At 37.7% G+C, this 19478-nt stretch overlaps 1 protein-coding gene across 14 annotated transcripts in view; it reads left to right on the top strand.

Annotated features, from left to right (window-relative positions):
• Bnc2 (basonuclin 2) overlaps positions 1-19478 on the top strand; it is a 435111-nt gene that overhangs the window by 131699 nt on the left and 283934 nt on the right. For 11 of the 14 annotated variants that reach the window (XM_017799278.2, XM_017799276.2, XM_029565766.1 and 8 more), the window contains one exon: positions 9336-9536. The exons of the other annotated variants lie outside the window; for them this stretch is intronic. In XM_017799278.2, coding sequence (XP_017654767.1) covers positions 9441-9536 — 96 coding nt within the window. In that variant the 5' untranslated portion in view covers positions 9336-9440. The remainder of the gene's footprint in view (positions 1-9335; positions 9537-19478) is intronic. 14 annotated transcript variants of the gene reach the window in all.

The following is a 19478-nucleotide window of genomic DNA, read 5'->3' as shown; positions in this document are numbered from 1 at the left end:
GAATATACCCAGGAAACCAACTAGATGGATAGGCAATGGGCTTGTGCTTTAAAAGCTACACTTCTACGTGGTCCTAGCCACTACAAGTTATTTCAGATTCTCTTTGCATCACTTTTTTTTTCCTCATTTAAATATCAGTATATAAAATAGTCTTGGTGTTTTGAAACTTTTTTCTCCCATTTCAAATTTTTTTGGGAGGGGGTTCTTTTTTGAGACAGGGCCTCCTTGTAGCCCCAGCTGGCCTGGAACTCATTATGGAGACCAGGTTAGCCTCGAACTCAAAGAGATCCACCTGCCTCAGCCTCCCAAGTGCTGGGATTAAAGGCATGCGCCACCACACCCAGCCAACAAAACTATTTCAATTTTTAGGTCTGAGAATTATATATAAAGAGTTATTATTTTTAGCATTGCTTTATTTTTTTCTGTGATGACTTTAAAGTGTCATATTTTCAAATCTTGTCAGGTATTGAATCCTGCCCTGTAACATGATTTTTTGAGAGTTAATGAATCTGAATCTTTCTGTGTGACAATAACTTAAACTATTATTATGACATTTTTAACTGGGGCTGCCAGCTTCTCAGTGCACAGTTTTTAGAAGGAAATAAATTAAAAATTAATATTATCTTTACAGCTTTTCAACTTTCATGGTCATATGAAAGTCGTTCCCCAGTGCATCTCCCTGCCCTAGCCTGTTGGGTTTTCTTTCTTTGCTGGTTTCCTCATACTCATTTAAGAAAAGTCACCACTGATTCTTTAGTTTAGAGGATTTTCTTAAAAAACATTGACTGTAGATTTGGTAGGAATAAAGCCTTTGTCATTGTGTGGACCCCCAAAAGATCAATGTTAGTTTTCAATTTTTAAGCCAAAATGGGGTAGTAAAGTGTTTGCCGTTTTGTAGGCATAAAATTCATGCAGACCTCAGATGCCTTTTTTCTGATTCTTGTTCCAAGGGATTCAATCATTCCCCTGCATTTGTAAACTACCTTATCTACCACACCCTACTCAAATCTGTCCATTTTCATATTTTCAGAGTGTATCAAAGGATTATAGCATTTGGGCAGTTTCTTTAAGTGTTTTATGGAACTGAGCCCCTGATTAGGCTGTCAGCAGACACTGTATCACATTCATTGTTAGACAAGTGTCAACTGGAGCAGTTTCTTTTGCTATAGAAAGATGAAGCTTTTAGGTACTATTTTCCTATGGGGAATGTCCTTTCCACTGTTTAAAGAGACCCAACACTTACATTAGGGGGCTTGTGTTCCTTTCCTGGACACATGAAAATATTTTCAGTGCATACAGTTTTCTCTGTCAGTTGGTTACCATTTTTTCTTTTTTAGTCTAGTCATTATTATTTTTGTCATGTACACTGATGTGTTCGTTGTTCCTGTGACTAAACACTGGAGCATTTAATACCTATGATAGTTTGGCAGAAAACTAAAAAATGAAGATATGCATGCATGTCTTATTTACAACTTGGACTATCTTGTTCCCTGAAAACTTCAGGCTGAAGTTTCTATATGTTGAAATGCCCAACCTAGGCTGTCAAAGCCAGCTGGAAAAGTGTAGTTGTAAATAGGAAGTAACATATCAATTCTAGAGGGTCAAGGATTGGGACTCCAATCAGAGATGACAACATGATTTTATCTCCCCTCCATAAAGATTCTTGTGCATTTTGAATTAACTAGTTCATGAACTGTTAACCCAAATTCATGTACTAAGGATTTCAATAGAAAAAGCAATAAAGTACATGCATCCATAGTTTAGATCATTTACACATGGCACCTAGTTATATTCAGTAGTTGGTGTGTATCTATGTCTCCCGTCTCCCTCCCTGTCTTTGTCTCTGTCTCTCCCCCCCCTCCCCTGCTCACCTCTCTTTTCCTTCCTCTCCTCCCCTTCCCTCCCTTTCCTTCTCTACTCCTTTCTTCAGGATGTCACTGAGTAACCCAAGCTGGTCTGGGTTATGTATACCAAGTACTGAAATTGCAGACTGGTGCCACCATACCTGGTCCATGTATCAGTTTTTAAACCTGAAATAGTCTTTTACATGTACATGTGATTCAATTATCCAACAAATTGAAACACAAAAAACTTGCTAGATAAATAAGTAAAAATTTCCAGGTTCCTTAAAATTGAACATAGAAATCCAACTTGTACTCCAGAAATTTTCACCATCATCAGATGTTACTGCTTGGGAACACTTGGCTGTTAAAGGTGTGTCATCACTTACAAAGACAACAATGGAAAGGAATTAGGAGCTAGTTGGCAAGAAAGGATTTAGGTGTAAGTGTGAGGTGAGTCTCTGTTGTGAAGATGAGCACCTTTATAGGGAACATTTTAAATTATTTTTATTTTTATTTTGCTCTAGTCTTTATAGTGAGTCAATTTTTTTTTTTTTTTTTACTTCACATAGAAAGTGAAACTTTGTAGAGGTTGAATCCTAGATGTACCACTTAGGCTTGGACAATTCGCAGACAATTTGTGTGTGAGACCAGTGATGTAACTCTGTAATAATCTCTGTCTGTTGAAAAAAAAGTTACATTGACTGGGATACTTGTTTATAAGGATTTGGTGCCAGGATCCACATGTGAGGGAGAACATACTTCTTTTGTTTTTCTGAGCCTGTGTTATTTCACTTAGTATAACAGTTTCTAGATCCATCCATTTACCTGAAAGTTTCATTATTTCATCTTTTTTTACTGCTGAGTAGAACTCTATTGTGCATGTACCACATTTTCATTAACCACTCGTCAGTTGAGGGCACTTAGGTTGCTTCCATCTCTTAGCTATTGTGAAAACAGCAGCAACAAACATGGTTGTACAAGTATCTCTACAATAGGATGAGTCCTTTGGGTATATGCCAAGGAGTGGTATAACTGGGTCATATGGTAGGCTCATTTTTATTTTTTTTAAGAGTTCTCCACACTGCTTTCCATAGGGGTTGCACGAGTTCGCAATCCTACCTGCAGTGAATGAGCACTCCTTTTTCTCCACATCCTTGCCAGCATTTGGTATCATTTTTTCTCTTGATGTTAGCCAGTCTGACTGGGATAAGAAATCTTAAGGTGTTTTTAATTTGCATTTCTTGAATTATTAAGGATGCTGAACACTTTTTAAAATTTTTACAAAAACTTTATTGAGAATTTCATACATGCATATAAGGTGTTTTGACCAAATCCATGCCTACTCCCTCCCCTTCAACATTCCCCCCTCTGAAGAGGTAACCCTAAAATCTTTTAAGGATTAGATCAACCTCTACACATAAGACTCATAGAACATAGACAAGGGATGAAGAGAACACTAATGCATCTTTCAATTCTCATCAGTGAAGCTCCCTCATGCAACAGAAGGCCAGGAACACAAAAGGCCACAAATAGCCAAAATGCAGAGAAATAAGAGTCTGCAGAGTGTGGGTCCTTGGACAGGACTCCTGTATTGAGGTCCACCCACCCAGGGCTCAGGGACCATTGTGGAAGAGGGGGCAGAAAGATTGTAAGAGTCAGGGAGGAGGTACATGACTATACATAAATGGTCCTACAGACACCTGGGACCCTTCTCATAACCTAAAGCAAGAGTGTGAGCATGCACAAGACCCATGCAAACTTAGGCAGGCAAAAACCCAGCACAGAACTGTGGAAATGAATAGCAAGCCCCAATCTTAGTCAAATAATTATTGGCAGCTGATTACTGCTGGGTGAGGAAGAGCTGACCTTCTTGAAGAGAGAGACTCTGGATAGGTGGACTAAACCCTGGTGGATGAACTTGCACTGAGGGACATCTCAGGACACTAACCTTATATAACACAAATTACAGAATGTAGGAACTCCAGTGGGGGGGCTATGGGAGGTGCCAAAGGGGAAGGGGGTATAAAGATGATTTTATGTATGAAATACACAAATAATCAATAAAAATATTTTTAAAAAAATAAGAAAGTGAAACTTTGCACAGTAAATAAGGATGGCAGGTTTCACAAGGGAAAAAGGCCACTGTCAACTTTTTTCCTTAGGAATATGGAAATTTGGGTGGATTATCTGTTCAGAGGTTTCCTTTATTAATTCTTTCTCCTTTTTTTCCACTTAAGACATCTGTTAACATTTCACACAGCCCAACAGATGTTGCAAAGCTAGTCCTACACTTTGTTCTCAAGAAAAATGACATTTCCTCCATTGCTTGCCCCACCTTGGTGACTGCGTCCAGCCTGCTGCTCTTGCATAATTTGCATATATTATGTTATGCACCTTAATGCATTAGGAATCTGAGCTTCAGCATTATTTTTATATATTAAAGTCCCATTTGATTAGAGACTAGTTTACATGTTGCTTTAGAGTTGAGTGAGGGAAAACAGTAAAATTTCCTTTGAGAATGACAGCCTGATTCTACATATAAGATTGGATAGCCAGTTAATGTTTTTTTTTTCTATAAAAATAAATGTATTACAAAAAGCTTGAGTTGTTTTCCATGAGGAAGTGCTGATTGTCATGCGACGTGGAGCATCATTTTTATTATTTTGGCAAGAACAGGAACAGTTTTGTCTTGACAAGCCATTAGATGAATACCAGCGTGTGTCACATGAAAAACCACTGATCTTTAACCCAGCTCTGTACTTAACCAAGCCTTGGAAATGAATAGTGAATAAAAGAAGAGCAAAGGCCAGTTTACTGTCATTACAGATTACAGAATCTGTTAACGGATGCTGAAATGAACTGAGGGAATTACAGGTCTTGCTCTATAAACCAGAAGTCCTAGAGATATTTCTTAAATTATGTACACAAATTATACATTTATTTTATATTTGCTTAGGATTTATATCACAAGAATAGTAGCTAGAAAAAAAAAAAAAAAAGCCCTGAGTGTTTTCTCAGTGCAGTGCATGTATGCCTTTATCACAAAACCATATGTATTTACATAGCAGTGGCTCAAAGTTTCTCTGCTCTTCCTTACAGAGCTTACTTTAGAAAGCAGTGCACTTTTAAAGAAAGTATTAAGAAGAAACAATATGCATTATTTCTTAAAAAAAAAAAACCTAATCCACTTCAAATGCATATATGCAAAGCAGAATTCTTTGACATGCTTCTTTATTGTGGCTGATCTTTGCATCAACATGTGGTTTTTAAGAAAATAGAAGGGAAGACCCAAACCCATCTCAACACCCAAATATTGAAATACTGAAAAGATCAGTAACATTTTAAACAGTCACTTCTGGGAATTATTGCTTACAGAACTAACAAGAAAGAGCACACTCTCCTCCACTGCTGGTGGAATTGCATTGTGCCTCCCTGTAGTCTTGTTAACCCACACTAACTGAAATGCAAATTCTTTGTAACTAATTGGATCTCATTGAGGGTACATGCACAGTGTGTAGTTACATGGAAAAAGGTTTGAAAAAGTAAAATTTTCCTGTAATTACCACTTTTAATTACTACCCAACCATTAGCATATAGTACAGGTTTAGTGTATATGCTTGACTTTTTAACATTACTCAGAAACATAGCTTAGGAAATGCTTGATAAGGTGCCAGCTAAAAATTGCAGGGGAAAAAATGTTTAATTGTAGCAGTCTATAAGCTGGATTTTATTAAAGTCCTGTGAAAATAAAGTTTTCCCCCTTTTATTTAACATCTAGGGTTTAGAATCTTGGAGCCAGTGGACTGTACTGAAGGTGGGCTAATAGTAGTGTTTTTCATGGAACATTTTAAATGTTAAAATATTATAAACATCAAAAAGTTTCCCAAAAGTTGTTGTCTTCCCTCCCCTACTTCAGTTTTCTAGCTTTTCTTTATCATTATAAGATGCATTTAAGATTCTTATTTTGTGTAAATGTATTTTTGCTGTGTCTTATGATGAAGGGGAGCTATTCATATTTCTACATTGTCTTTAATAACTTGGGTACCATAAATCCTCTTGGTGTGCTTCTAAACTTACATGGTCTGCCTCTCACTGTCAGTAAATGTGAGACATGGTCTTTTGTACTTGTGATTCTTTAATCTGAAATAGATGGGTTAAAAGCAGAGAAACAGCAATCATTATGGAAATGATGTTCATCACAATTGTCCTAGTTGTAAATAACTTTGACACAAATTATTACAGAGATTATTCCATAATCTGCAGACTTTAAGAGCAATGGAAAATGCCTTGTATTTCTTTTTGACCTGTGTCTTTAAAACAATTCAAGTCTCTCACATGTTAGAAAATTATTCTTAGATCAAGGATACTACACTTTACATTCTATATGGAAGTGAAGGGCAAGTTCACATCATATATTTTGAGAATTTTGAGAATTTCTAGAGGGGTTACATTTGTATTTTCTAAAATTATTAAGAAAATGATAGAAACTTAAAATTTACAAAGTTTAACAAACATTCAGTATTTGTGTTTTATTTTTACACACTAATTTACAGTCAAGCCTTTGGGTTGTTGTTGTCTCTTATAACAAAGCTTTTCCTCTTTTTAAACCTGTCTTAGGAAGGAGTTAAGTTTTTTTTTTTTTTGACAAAATCCATTTAGCAGGTGCAGTACTGTGTGATTGTTGCAATTTTTCTTTTAAATCTTAGAAAGATATCCTGATGTTTTAAGGCGTGGCTATGGCCGGAAATTTTAGGTAGTAGTTACACTGCAGACCTGCTCAATTAGATCTTGCTGTCTGAGAAAGCTGGGTTTGCCTACTCTGGGTAGCATTTTGTCAGAGCACTGCTGGCTGGGCAGACCAGATTTGGATGTATTAGCTAGTCAGCCTAATAACCCTGTACAGACTATATTGATTTTCTAGGAGAGAGTTTATGAACTAAATAAACTTAGGGTTGGTGTCTTAATAAACTGCTTCTTTCAGTCTGTCACATTTAGTTATGGAGCTGTGCAGTTTAGGGGGAAAAAAGGCTAATTCTGTTACAGATTGTTCACAGCAGGGTCTCCAAATTAGCCCTTTGTTTTGTAATGCCACCTTGCTTGGGCTCTTGTTGAGCACATTTCTCAGTTTTGCCCTAATGAGTTGCAACACTGATAATGTGGCTGATGATCTTTCATTGATTTCACTATCACTTGCTTGTCTGGTAATTGATCCGTTGCTGAGCCTCTAGTTAATTATATCGGCTTTGACATGGCCCGGTCCATGGGGAATTTCAAGTCTTGCAGAATAACAGTTTTAATAAAAGAGTCTATTACTGCAGGTGCTTGGTGCTGCATGCCAGTTGATTTTGTGTTGTTGTTGTTGTTGGGGTTGTGTGTGTGTGTGTGTGTGTGTGTGTGTGTGTGTGTATGATACCTGGGAAAGAAGAGGACCTCAGAACTGAGAAAGAAAAAAGGGTCAGGGCTGGAAAAATCTGAAGAGGGGAATGAAGGAAACAGTAAGGAAGGAGGGGGAAGGACCATGAGAGAGGGAGAGCGGGTGAGGTGAGAGAGAACACGCAGGCAGAGCGATACAACAGTGCTTGAGTGGAGAGAGAAGGAAGCTTGCTATTGACAGTGTCCTTAAGCCTCCCACAAATAACAGCCATTAGTGGGAAGGTCAGGAGCTGAGCAGGCAGCTTGACTGAGGCACTGAGTACCACTTCAGAAATCAAGAGGCTAGCACATTTTAGAGGGAGTTAAGTGGGTAATAGCAGTAAAGGTACAGTCACCGTTGACAATTGACTCATAGGGGCTTTTCCCTCCCTCCCCCTGAAGAATATTTTTATTGACCACAGGTGGACTTAGTATATTTTAAGGCAACAATTCTTAGGGTTCTGTTTGTTTGCTCTCAGATATTGAATTTGCTTCTTTTGAGACTTTTTTGTGCTTAATGGTAGTGAACTGGAGGGAAGTTTAACAGAAAAGCTTTCAGGAGATGTCAGTTCTAGAAGGGAAGGCACATTTGTGTCAACATACTGTACGTTTTCTCATCTTTTCTCATTGTCCACTAATGACACTGAGCTGCCATTGAAGCTCTTTTCTGTTCCTTTTGTTGTTTCTGAGAGTAAGGTTTATTGTTATTCTTTAGTTAAGAAGGAGAAGTAGAGAGGTGCATTTGTCCTCAGTGTTTGTAAGTGGCTGAAGATGAATGTTCCTTACATGTTAAGTTTAGGAAGGATGGCTTTTTCCTGCCAACTACTTTTATGAGATGGCATGAATTTAGCTTTCCATTTTGAAGTTACAATGTTTATGTACAGTGTATTTTGTTCAGTTCTGCTATTCTATAAATAAAGTAGATAAATACTATTTAATAAATGGATGCTTTGTTTTTAAAACTGGTTTAATTAAAAATATGACCTGTTGTCAGGGCTATCTATATTTCACCAGGCAGGGAAATGTTATAGAATTTTCCAGAGATCCTAAATGAAAAATGGAGGTTTATATTCATTACTTTATGTCTGAAATGGGACAGGCTTTTTTCCTTCATCTTTTTCTTTTCTTTTATGACTTGAAAGGATGTTGTAGATGCTTTGCTCAAGAATCTTCAACAAAGGATTTTGTTCTGCTTTTGAGCTTTAAGAAAAGGTACACTTTTTCCCCCTTTGCCATTCTTATTACTTAAGCTCCATTTTAGTAATTAATGGGCTGAGATACTTGATAGTAAGTGGTATATATTATTTTTGCATATGTTTATCATACATCTTCTGTGTTAAACTGCTAGGTTTATTTAAGTTTACTTGCTCACTCTTTAGAGTATAAGGTCAACTCTCTGTATATTATTTTCTCTTATGAGTTTATATGTGGTTATAAATAGCCTAGCATATACTATGTGACTTGTAGCAGGTAACATTTAGACAACAGCTGAGCAAACTTTACATTTCTTCCAGATGAATATTTTACTTCCAATTTAATTAAAAATATTTAAGCATCACAGCTTTATAAGTATTAAAGCCTGCTACTGCCTGTTATATCAGAAAGCATTGTTAGGAAAAATTCCCAGGGAAGGGCCCTAGTGTCTCCTGACCCTGTAGACAGTGATCATGACATTACTTGGAGTATGCATTAAGTGTGCTCTCTATCTGTGTATCTGGAGAGGGGTTAGTACTGGGTGTCATTTGGTGTCTGACAGTGGAACAGTGCAGTTGACTCCTAGCTCTGCTATCCAATGACATGCAGTGGCTGAGGGTTTGAAGCTGATGGTTGGGTCTCCAGTGCTGCCTGCACACCTGACAGGCAGCTGTTAAACCAAGCAAAGGCAAGCTTGGGGAGTCACAATCTATGCATAAATGATAGGGATATCTGTGCAGAAGGTGCGAAGGAAGCTCTGACCCCCTCCTTTCCCCAGATCTCCCCCTTCCCAAATGAAATGCACAGTTCAGGCAGCTTCCTAACTACACTACACTCCGTCTACTGGCTGCCAAGAGGCTCAAAAAATCCACCTTCACTTTTCAGTCAGAAGAGGCAGAAGTGGATGTGAGAGAAAGAGACACACAGAGAGACAGAGAGCCAAAGAGGGCAAGAGACTTGACTTTAAGAGACTCCTGTACTGACAACTCCATGCAGTTCGGAACCAGGACGACTGCGGCTGAACCAGGGTTCATGGGGACATGGCAAAACGCTGATACTAACCTCTTATTCAGAATGTCCCAACAGGTAAGTTACTTTCAATTTTTTTCTGCAAGAAACCTCAAATTGTTACGTGCACTTTTTCTCTTGCTATTTTTCTTTCTAAATGTTTTTGAAAATTAAAAAAATGTTTTGTCATAACCATGTTACTGGAATGTGCAGGGTTACTTCATGACTTCCCCAAGGGCTCCTTTAAAGAAGGGGGAAGGATGGTGGAGTCAGAAAGCAAAGGATAGGTTGAAAAGTTTCAGTGTGCAGCCTGGGTCCTGCGAACCCTTAATTTATCTCTTCGTTTTCTGTTTAAAAAAGGAAAAAGCCACTACTTAACAAATGCATCTTTCGGGCCCTGTGAAGCCCTTGGTCAAAGTGTCAGCCGTCTTAAGCCCGGGCCCCTCGCCTCCAGTCTGACTCTGGCGGCTGCAGCCGCTCGGCTCAGCCTTGGGCAGAGGCTGCGCGGGTTTCCCGGCCGCGGGTCGGCGGCGCGGCGAGGGCTGACGAGGCTCCGGCTCCGGCTCCGGCTCCGCGGCCGTTCGTCCGCTCGCAGGCAGCTGCTCCGCCCGCCGCCCGCCCGCCGCGCACTCGCACGCATCCGCCCCAGCCGCTCCTCACCCGGCCGTGCCGCTGGCGGCTCCGCGGCTGCTCTGCCCCAGAGCCGGCCGCCCAGAGAGGCCAGGCCAGCGGGCGGATGATTGATCACCGCGGCTGCCGGTACCGAGCGCTCCGAGCTGCGCGGTGCGGCTCCTCTTGCACAACTGCTGGCTCTGTGGCTCCGCGGGGGAGCCAGGGGAGAGGAAGGAAGGGGAAACAACCCAGAAACTTTCCTCTTGGACTGTGCTCAAGTGAGGGAGGGAAGTTCCCCGGTGCCTCCCTCCCAGACAAGTCTTGCTTTTCAGAAGCCGACAGCAGACCCATACAAAGCCAGTTAGTTTATGGTCCTCGCAGCACCAAAGTAGTACTAACAGATACGCCGAATTTAAGTAGATGACGATTTTTAAAGGTTGGTATTGCCCCACTAGTTGAAATAATACTGCGGCTGCTTTTGAGTAAATGTCTCTTGTGTGAGGGTTCACAGAAATTACATAGTTGAGATAGATTTTTTTAATGGTAATGAAGTAAACAACATTTTGTAGGGCTGCCACAACTTTAGAAATATATTTATCAAAAAATAATACAGACAACCAGGGTCTTCCAACATTTAGCTGGCGAACAGTTTATCACACAGTTTTAGGCAGGAGAAATGTATTTGAATAAGGTGTATTTTGACATCCTGTAGAGGGACCCTGATAACTGCTGATACAGTAAGCTGGGATTTAAATGCAATCAACATAAACCCAATAAGCAAGTCTTTATGTGCAGCACTCCATTCTTGTAAGTGAAAAGTTCATTTCCTAACAGAGATGTACCTTGTTATTGCAGAGTGCTCTGCTAGGTGGTTTTCTGAAGCACATCCCTATCTGGGTGGCTTGGAACACAGGGTGTGGTTCCACTAACCTTAAAGCCTAGTAACTTGAACCCCACTTTGAAAATTAGATATAATCATCAGGATTTTTTTCTAGTTAGTGGAGATCCTATCAGTGTGAGACTGTGTGTGTTTGCTCACACGTGTATGTATGAGTGTGAGACTGTGTGTGTGTGTGTGTGTGTGTGTGTGTGTGCTCGCACATGCATATGTGTGTGTACAGGCACACGAGTGCTTTGAAAGGGAAGATTGCTTTAGGTCTTTCTAGCTAGAAAAGAGTAAATAAAACCAGATAGAGATAATGATCAATTGATAAATGGCCATTGAACCACGTCGATGGTGTAAGATTGCTTCTTTGGCACTAGCCCATTTCCAAGTGGATTTGAATTAAAGAGACCTAAGTCGTGGAAAATATTTAAGCTAAAAAATAAATAAAAGCAAATTACATAAATGCTAGGTCAGAATTAGGAAATTAATTTAAAATTTCTCAGAGAGAGAAACTTGTGTGACGAAGCTTTCGTGTCTTTGATGCAGCTGTTTGTATGGCAATACAAAGATCTATTTTGTTACTTGTATGAATGCATGTGTAATACTGAGCATCAGTGACTTGATGAAAATATAGGAAAGGCATATAATATTTGTAACATCATTTATTAATTCGACAAAGGGTGAAAAATCACAATTTTAAAACTATTGATTGAAGTTTTTAATGCATTTTCTTTTTTTGTTTTTATGTAGTGACACTGCCTCCTATTTACTTTCATGGTTAATAGATATTTACCTTCTGGGGACTTTGGAAATCATTGTATATGTGCTTTACTTTCTCTTTAGGATGGCATTTTAGTTTGTGTAAATATTGTGTAAGCTTGCAGTCAAACTATGTCTAAATATAAAAGTCTGTGTGCTGTACATGTTTAATGTGTTTGTGATTCAGAGAGAGAGAGAGAGAGAGAGAGAGAGAGTCTAAGAGATACTTCCTGAAATGGTATCTCTTAAAGTCAACATTTCGAGGAATATTAGTTTCAATACCACATTAAGCCAGCTTTTCCTAAAGAGAAAAGTTTTTCAAGTTAACCAAATATGTGCAGGATTCTACATATCTTATTTCTAAGGTTTTCTATATGACTATTTTAATTCCCAAGTAAAAGTTAATTCAGATCATGAATTGAATAAATTGGAAAAGTTTTCCAATTTAGCCAAGTATGAAGGATTCTGACTATCTTATTTCTAAGGTTGATTATTTTATTTAAGGACTATTTATAAGGATGACTATTTTAATTCCCAAGTAAAGGTTAATTCAGCTTATGAATTGAATAAAATCTATTGGATATAATTTTTCAAAAATAGTATAAAAATTAATATTTCCCTGAGAATTTCTTTAAACATTAAATAAGAGTGATTAGTAGAACTATTAAAAAATGTTTAGGAATTGAACTATAGAAAATTCACCACATATGGTGTTTAACTACAGAAAAACTTGTGGTGGGAAATGCCTCATGAACACTGAAGCTTAAGAATCTGAGTCTGTGTCTTCTAAAGGTAAGCTAGGAAGAGGGTATATAAAAATCTTTGTCTTGTATTTCACTTGAACAAAGTAAGATTTCCTTAAATGCAAATCTTTCATTCTGCCTGATATTGACAAAAGACTTCATGATCTAAAGATTCAGATTTAGGGGGATTAAGTATTTCCCCTCAAGTTTTAGATATGTCTGTTTGACTTCATTTCCCTATCTCTATATTTTTTCTCCAATGCTGAAGTATAATTTTTTTTTAAAAAAGAATCATTTCTTAGTTCATAGACAGATACTAGAGAGCCTTGAAGGGTGTAGCTGTTGACTTTTGTATCAGAGTTCTAGGGTCGGTTTGGTCAACTACAAATTGATAATGTCCAGAAACCTTTCCCTCTTTTGCTTATCTCCTATCACCCAGAACCTTATTTTGCCCTATATAGACTCATAAGGTATTACTGAAAAGAGAGAGAGAGAGAGAGAGAGAGAGAGAGAGAGAGAGAGAAAGAAGAAAGCTTTTGAATTTTTTTAAAATCAGACTTTAAAAGGTAATGTTCCTATTTTTTTACACATTTTGTACATATTTGTTCATTTGACAGAATAGAAAATAAAATTCTTACGCTACCTCAAGAGAAAGTGTAGTCTATCTGAAAATCTTTTAAGAATGACATTGTGCAGATCAATGATTATATAGCACTTTTCACATATTTCTAGAGGAGTTTATACTTTTCATCATTGGTGAGGTATACTTAACCTGTTTCAAATAAAATGTAGATCCTGTAATAAGATCTGTTTTCAGAGTAGAATGAAATACTGACTTAGAATTATAAATGACTCTGTGCATCATTATGTGGTAATTTAGGATTCACCCAGTGATGTAACAAAATTAACAACATAATTTCATTGTGAAACTGTGTCTTATTAAAGAACAACTGTCTGACATTCTCTTACCGTTGCTTTATTTAACTTCATGCAAATATTATTAGTAGTGACATTTTTCTATTGTGCATTAGATTCTCTCATTAGCATGGTGTGTTAGTTATCACCAGAGAAATCATTTCCTAGGTAGGTGAGGGGCAAACCAAGAAAGCTAAAAATTAAATCTGCGCTGTACATTAATACTACAGCATCTGCTCACTAGAGATATGACAGAGTAAAGCAAACTTTCTTAGTAGTATAAAACCCAGCACTTTCTGAGAAATGATAAATAAAATACAAGAAATGTTTAATAACATTTCTGGAATCCATTTAAAAGTGTGCCCGATAGAAATTTTTCTTCCAGTAGCCTTTTACTACTTTCAATTCAATTCGTAAAGACAAACACAGTCTCAGTTCTTAGGATTTGTATTTTAAAATGAAATTGGTGGTTTTGTCTGTCTTCTTGACCCTCCAAGAATAATTTGAATATTTATTCACTAACAATTTAAAAGGCTCATGCACAGTATTTCTTGTAAGTCAGATGCCTGAATTATATATTGTGGTTTGGTTCTTTTTTTATAGTTCATGTAATACATTTTTATTTTAAAGGTTCTCCTTGAAAAATAGGAATCCCTTTTAACATAGGATGAATAGTTTTATTTAATCAGAGCCCTGAGTAAGGCAGTGAGTAGACAGTTAATGGTCTTTGAAAATGACTTTCATTGCCAGACATCATCCATCCTTAGGTTTCTGCCTGTGTTTTCTCTTTCCTCCTTTTTTTGCTTTCCCCCTTACAGTTGACATATTTTGATAATCATGTCTTACTTAAAAAAAATTAAATTGGCAGAACTTACCTTCGTGCTAAAGTAAATATTTATATTAGGTGGCATATAATTTTAGCCTGTTGAATTGGTAGGCCTGCCTCTGATTCAGTTCCTTCTCTAATTTGAGTGATGTTTTATTTTTAAATTTTAACAATTGACACATATTGAAATGTAATGATTAATATTCGTTCTGATATTGTGGCATTAAAATGGGAATGTTTGGGTAACTGTTAATGTTAAATTTGAAGCTATAGCATAGAGACAGGTACTTATGTCTCACCCTTTACTTTCCAAGTCTATGTTAGCAGGCAGACTTTGCTTCTCAGGTGTTGTGTGATTTGCAATGGAAATGCAAGAGGTCATGTATATATGATAATCTGCATGTTAGTATAAAGTATGCAGAAATATCTTCTCTTTTGTGTATACAGTGCTTATTAACCTATTCACAAAATTAAAGTTTATTTCTGACATGTATCATTTAAATGAATTTCAGTATAGTAGGTGATCATTTTTAAATTACTTTTCTCAATATTCTGTCATCTGTAAATAAGTAAATTGTATTTATATAATTTGTAAAGCCTTTTGCTAAGGTGAATCAAGTAACTTCAGTTGAAAACGAAATCTATAATGTTTTGAATATCAGTACTTGTAGGTGTTTTTAATAGTTATATTTCTAAGTATATCTTTATATTCACTGATAAATCCAATTGTACATGAATAGCTTTATGGAAATTGATTAATGTGACAACAGGTCAGATTTGGGCTTCCTACTCCTGTGTCAGGGATAGGAGCATGACAAATCCTCCCTAACTAATTAGATGCTGAGTAAGGCATCCCTGGGAAGTTGGGGCAAAAGCGAATGGGTCACAGCCAAGGCAGAATTGCAAGGATTCCAGTGATAGTGAAAGCATTCATGTTTGCCAGGTCGTTGTGACACAGAGCTGATTCCAAAGGAACAGTCCGTTACAGATAGTGAGTTGGCGTCATTAAAGTAAAACAAAAATACTAGAATTCTTCTTCCCTTCCTTATGTGCATAGCACACACTTATTTAAAAAAGGTGCAGTGGGTACTGCTGTGGTCAGTCTGCAGAACTTTGAGATGTATTTCCATAAATATGTAGTTTAGTGATTGTGTAAAGGTAAGAAAGGAAGAATTTTCTGAACTTGGTACTCTGAATTAGATATAAAAGAATGAGGAGAAGAAATTGGAATTTGCTTTTAAAAACCTTGTGTCCATAATTTTAGCCATAGTGTTTAAACTGTTCTAGGTGTTGACTCCTTTTCCCCCATAAAGTATAGTCAGAGAACTTTGTGGTAGTAGGAAAAACAGCAAATCGTGGAATACCTTTTTCAATGAAAGTTGCTTTCTCTGGAACTCCGTTTGTTATTGTTGAAAGAACGTGGGATATAAGGGTTCCAAGATTTCGTTTTTGGAAAGGGTTGGAGCCAGGAGTTTGTGTACGGAAGATGAATTCTGCACCACTTGTGCCTTTCCTGATACACTTTTGCTGCTCACCAATCACTTGTTCTCTAGGCCTTGTCCAGATTTGGGGGAGTCGTAGGAAATGAATGATGTCACCCCAAGTCTGCTAAAGCTGATGCCATTTTTATTTCCAGAAAAGAAGCTGTCATCCACATTTCGCTAGGTGCTCCTCATCCACTGAAAGACCTGGGAATTAGGGGTGGAAGAGAGTCAGATACCCTTTAAAGGAACTTTGATGTCTAATGAGCTTAAAAGAAATAAAAAAGGGGCACTGTAGGAACAGCAGCCTTTACATCCTGGCATGTAAACTAAGCAGTTGGTAACAGAGGGATTTTTTTGTATAACATAAACCAGTAAACACACATAAAATGAAGTGAAAAAACATGTTCTGAGCAACTTATGCTCTAAGAAATGTATGTGCAGATGATATCACTACAATGGTGTTAACGACCTCTGACCCACATTTCCACACTACCCGGCCTGTGTTGCCACCTTCCTCCCTAGCTTTAAAAGAAAGTTTAGAGACTAAGAAAAATAAAAGTATTGATTCTTTTTTTAATTTGTACATTCCCTGTAGGAAGCCTCACAAATTTCATAGTGTACATTCAAACCCTCAGGTGAAAAATTTATGACTGGAGTTCGTTTGGGTGAGGACAGTGTGCAGTGTCGTCCTGTTGGAATACAGCATGCAGCATTTTGTGCCCCAGAGTGCAGAGCTGAGAGGAGAGCTGTCCCCTTTCTCCATTCAGAGCTTTCCTTAATGGGAATACTCCTGGAAAAACAACACATTACTCAAACTGGCGAGTTTAGAAATCAAATTCTCAGCTTATTAATCATCATTCTAATTAAGAAAAAGAATTGATCCTTTAACAACAAAATAATATCCTTTTGTTTTTCTTTAATTAAGCCCATCAGTTTTTCATTTCTCCCTGTAAAGAGAAAGAAAATAATCTTGAACTGTAGGAAGTTACTCATTGAAACAGCAGATTCCCTTGAGCATATCTGACATCTTATTTACTCAGTACCTTGGAGCTGTACTGTTATTTTGCTACTGTCTTTAGGGTTTATGTGTCATGGGGGGGTGTTGATTTATAAATCTTGTTCCTGTTTGGTTGATAGAAATTTTCTTAATGTCCTAAGTACAAAGTTAGTCTGTTCTTCCTATCTCCTTTGGCGTAGACTGAATTTCTTTTCATTTTATTCTCCTTTCCTTCTGTTCTTTTTCTAAAAATTTCCTTATTTTCACTGGCTCTTTTTGCCCAATACAAAGGAATCAAAATGTACTTGAAACTAACAGAAACTTAATAAGATAACCTTTTGCCAATCTATCATTCTGACAGAAGTTCAGAAAAGAAGAGCCATCCCAATGTATATGGGGACAGCATTGTCTCTGTTTTACTATAGATGTGTACTTTACATCAGGGTATGACCAAGGGCCCATTCAGAGGTGCTACTGAAAGGCAGTTCAGTTGATCCTTAGCCTGGGTGAGAAAATAGTTACTCAAAGAGAGGGTCTGCTTTCTTTTCTTTCCTCTAAAAGTAATTCTTGGATTTTTCATTTTATGTATTCAGCATCTACGCAAGGGCATCTTAGGAGGAAGGAAAGATGTGAAGATGGGTGTACTAGGTAGAAGGTGTGGCAGTCAAACTGCAGCTGGTAAGGGCTGAAATATTTAAAAGAAAAATGAAATGGTAGCACAGGCAGTATGAATGCCTGATATCATGAAACAGAAATTTAAAGCATGCATCATACGTACCATCTGAGAAAGATTCAACACTGTCTTCTGTTCAGTGTTTTAACTCATTATCTCTCAAAGACATGGAGGTTGTTAAAAATGACAAGATTAAAACACACTTGTAAATGAGGAAGGTATGGTACCTAGTGTTTACCTGTGGTGCTTCTGTGTGACTGTTATGAATTTTCAACTTTATTAAGGTAACTTTAGTGGCTATTGGTTCTCTAGACAATTTTTTAGGATTTATATTTGATGATCAGAGTGCCTGAACTGGGGCCTTGAAAAGTAAAACTTCAGGATAATGAATATTTTACATGACAAAAATAATTACTTTCAGCTGGCTTAACATAATAACAAAACTAATATTAAAATGAGAGCCTCCATTAGCAGAGTTCTAATAATGTGGTTTTTTTTTTTTTTTCTCCTTCCATTACAATTAAAACAAGAGAGATGTCATTGAATTCCATCATTACAGTGACAATTTGAGGTACCTAATCAGGCATGGGCAAAGAAAGCTGCTCACTAACGTGCCTTCCACTAGTGCTAGAGGGCAATGGGCATGTTGTGTTGCTGCGTACAAGATACTGTGATTATGCACTGGACATATTCATGAATGCCCCTCCAGTGAGAATGCCTGCAAGCATGGTGATTCTTAACCTCATATCAGAGCCTAATGCATAGCCAGCCGGGTCATCTAGTACAATATTGAACATTGTTTTCTTTTGTCCTTTTTTTTAAGATACAAAGATTAGAGTATCAGAAACAACTGAAACCAGAGTCCTGCTTTGGACATTGGGGAAAGTCTGTCTTGCTATGGAAATGTTAGAAACCCAATATTGTCATGTAGTTGCACATTTATATGTGATGTATAGACGTGTAGACAGTGTAGATCTGTTCAGTTATCTGGTTGAAGACAAGTAATTTGGTTTTGGATATGTTAAGGCTCTCAAATGTAACACATATAAGAATGTACGGATGGACCACCCCAAAGAGGCACCCTCATCCCAGGAATGGTGTGATGCCTTAGAATACATGTAGCTTTGTGCTCCCAGGCATGCGTTTTCTACCCCCTCCTGTGCTGGGAATGAACACAGAGCCCTGGCAAGGTCATTCTGCCACTGAGATATGAGCTAAGCTTTTTAAATGAAGCCCAGTGTCAGTCATTGGAAAATCGCATGATTGTTTCTTATTTTGTGAACTGCCGTTTTGAACAAGAGGAAAACTACAGTTTTCTGAAAGTAACTGTCAGGTTTTTAAGTTGTAAGTTTCAAGTAAGAATTAAGCTAAGAGACACCAAGTTGAGATGGAAGCTCAAACCCCAGAGGTCTTATTTTTTTCCCCTTCCTGGTCACTTTTCCTCGTTCTCCTGAACACCTTTGGCAAGTAATCATGGGACTGAATAAATCTTAAATTATGTTGCCGTGCCATTATCTGCTAAATAGAATTTTTGGTGGGAAGAGTTTTTTCGTTTTTGCTTTGCTTATGACTTGTATTAGAAATTATGAAAGAAAGGGGATAGGAAGTGTTAGATGGCCAGCATCTGGTAGAGCTTGTTTCAGTAGCCAGCCTGGAAGCCAGATCCTGGGCTTCACGCAGGTGAGATGTATTATAGGAATAAAGGCCTTGTGCATCTAATGAACCCAGTCTGCCTGTCAGCTTGGGTTTTCATGCACCATCGTTGTTCAAATAAGAAAAAGAGTGTGTTCACAGCCTGTGGTGAGATTAGAGTAATGAAAATGAAGTGTTAATCTGTTGATAGGAAGCACATCCCATATCCTACATCCTGGGCCACATTCACGCATGTATAATATATTCCAGGTTCTCCCATGACCAGAAAAGTCTGGCTGTTCATTATATTAAAAACATCCTTTTGTTAAAAGTGAGAAGTTGGCTGCTTTGGCTTTGTATAAATAGTTACCTTATATAATTTCTTAATAAAGAAACTGCTGCCAGCCTCTGAGGATTCTGATAACCTGCTGTTCCTATGTGTGCCAGTAATTAATGGGAGTTAAGAGACGACAATATTTCTCCCCATAAACAC

This window comes from Nannospalax galili, unplaced genomic scaffold, assembly GCF_000622305.1.
Source record: "Nannospalax galili isolate Female #2095 unplaced genomic scaffold, S.galili_v1.0 scaffold98, whole genome shotgun sequence".
Lineage (NCBI taxonomy): Eukaryota > Metazoa > Chordata > Mammalia > Rodentia > Spalacidae > Nannospalax > Nannospalax galili.
This window is presented reverse-complemented; position numbering and strand designations above follow the sequence as displayed.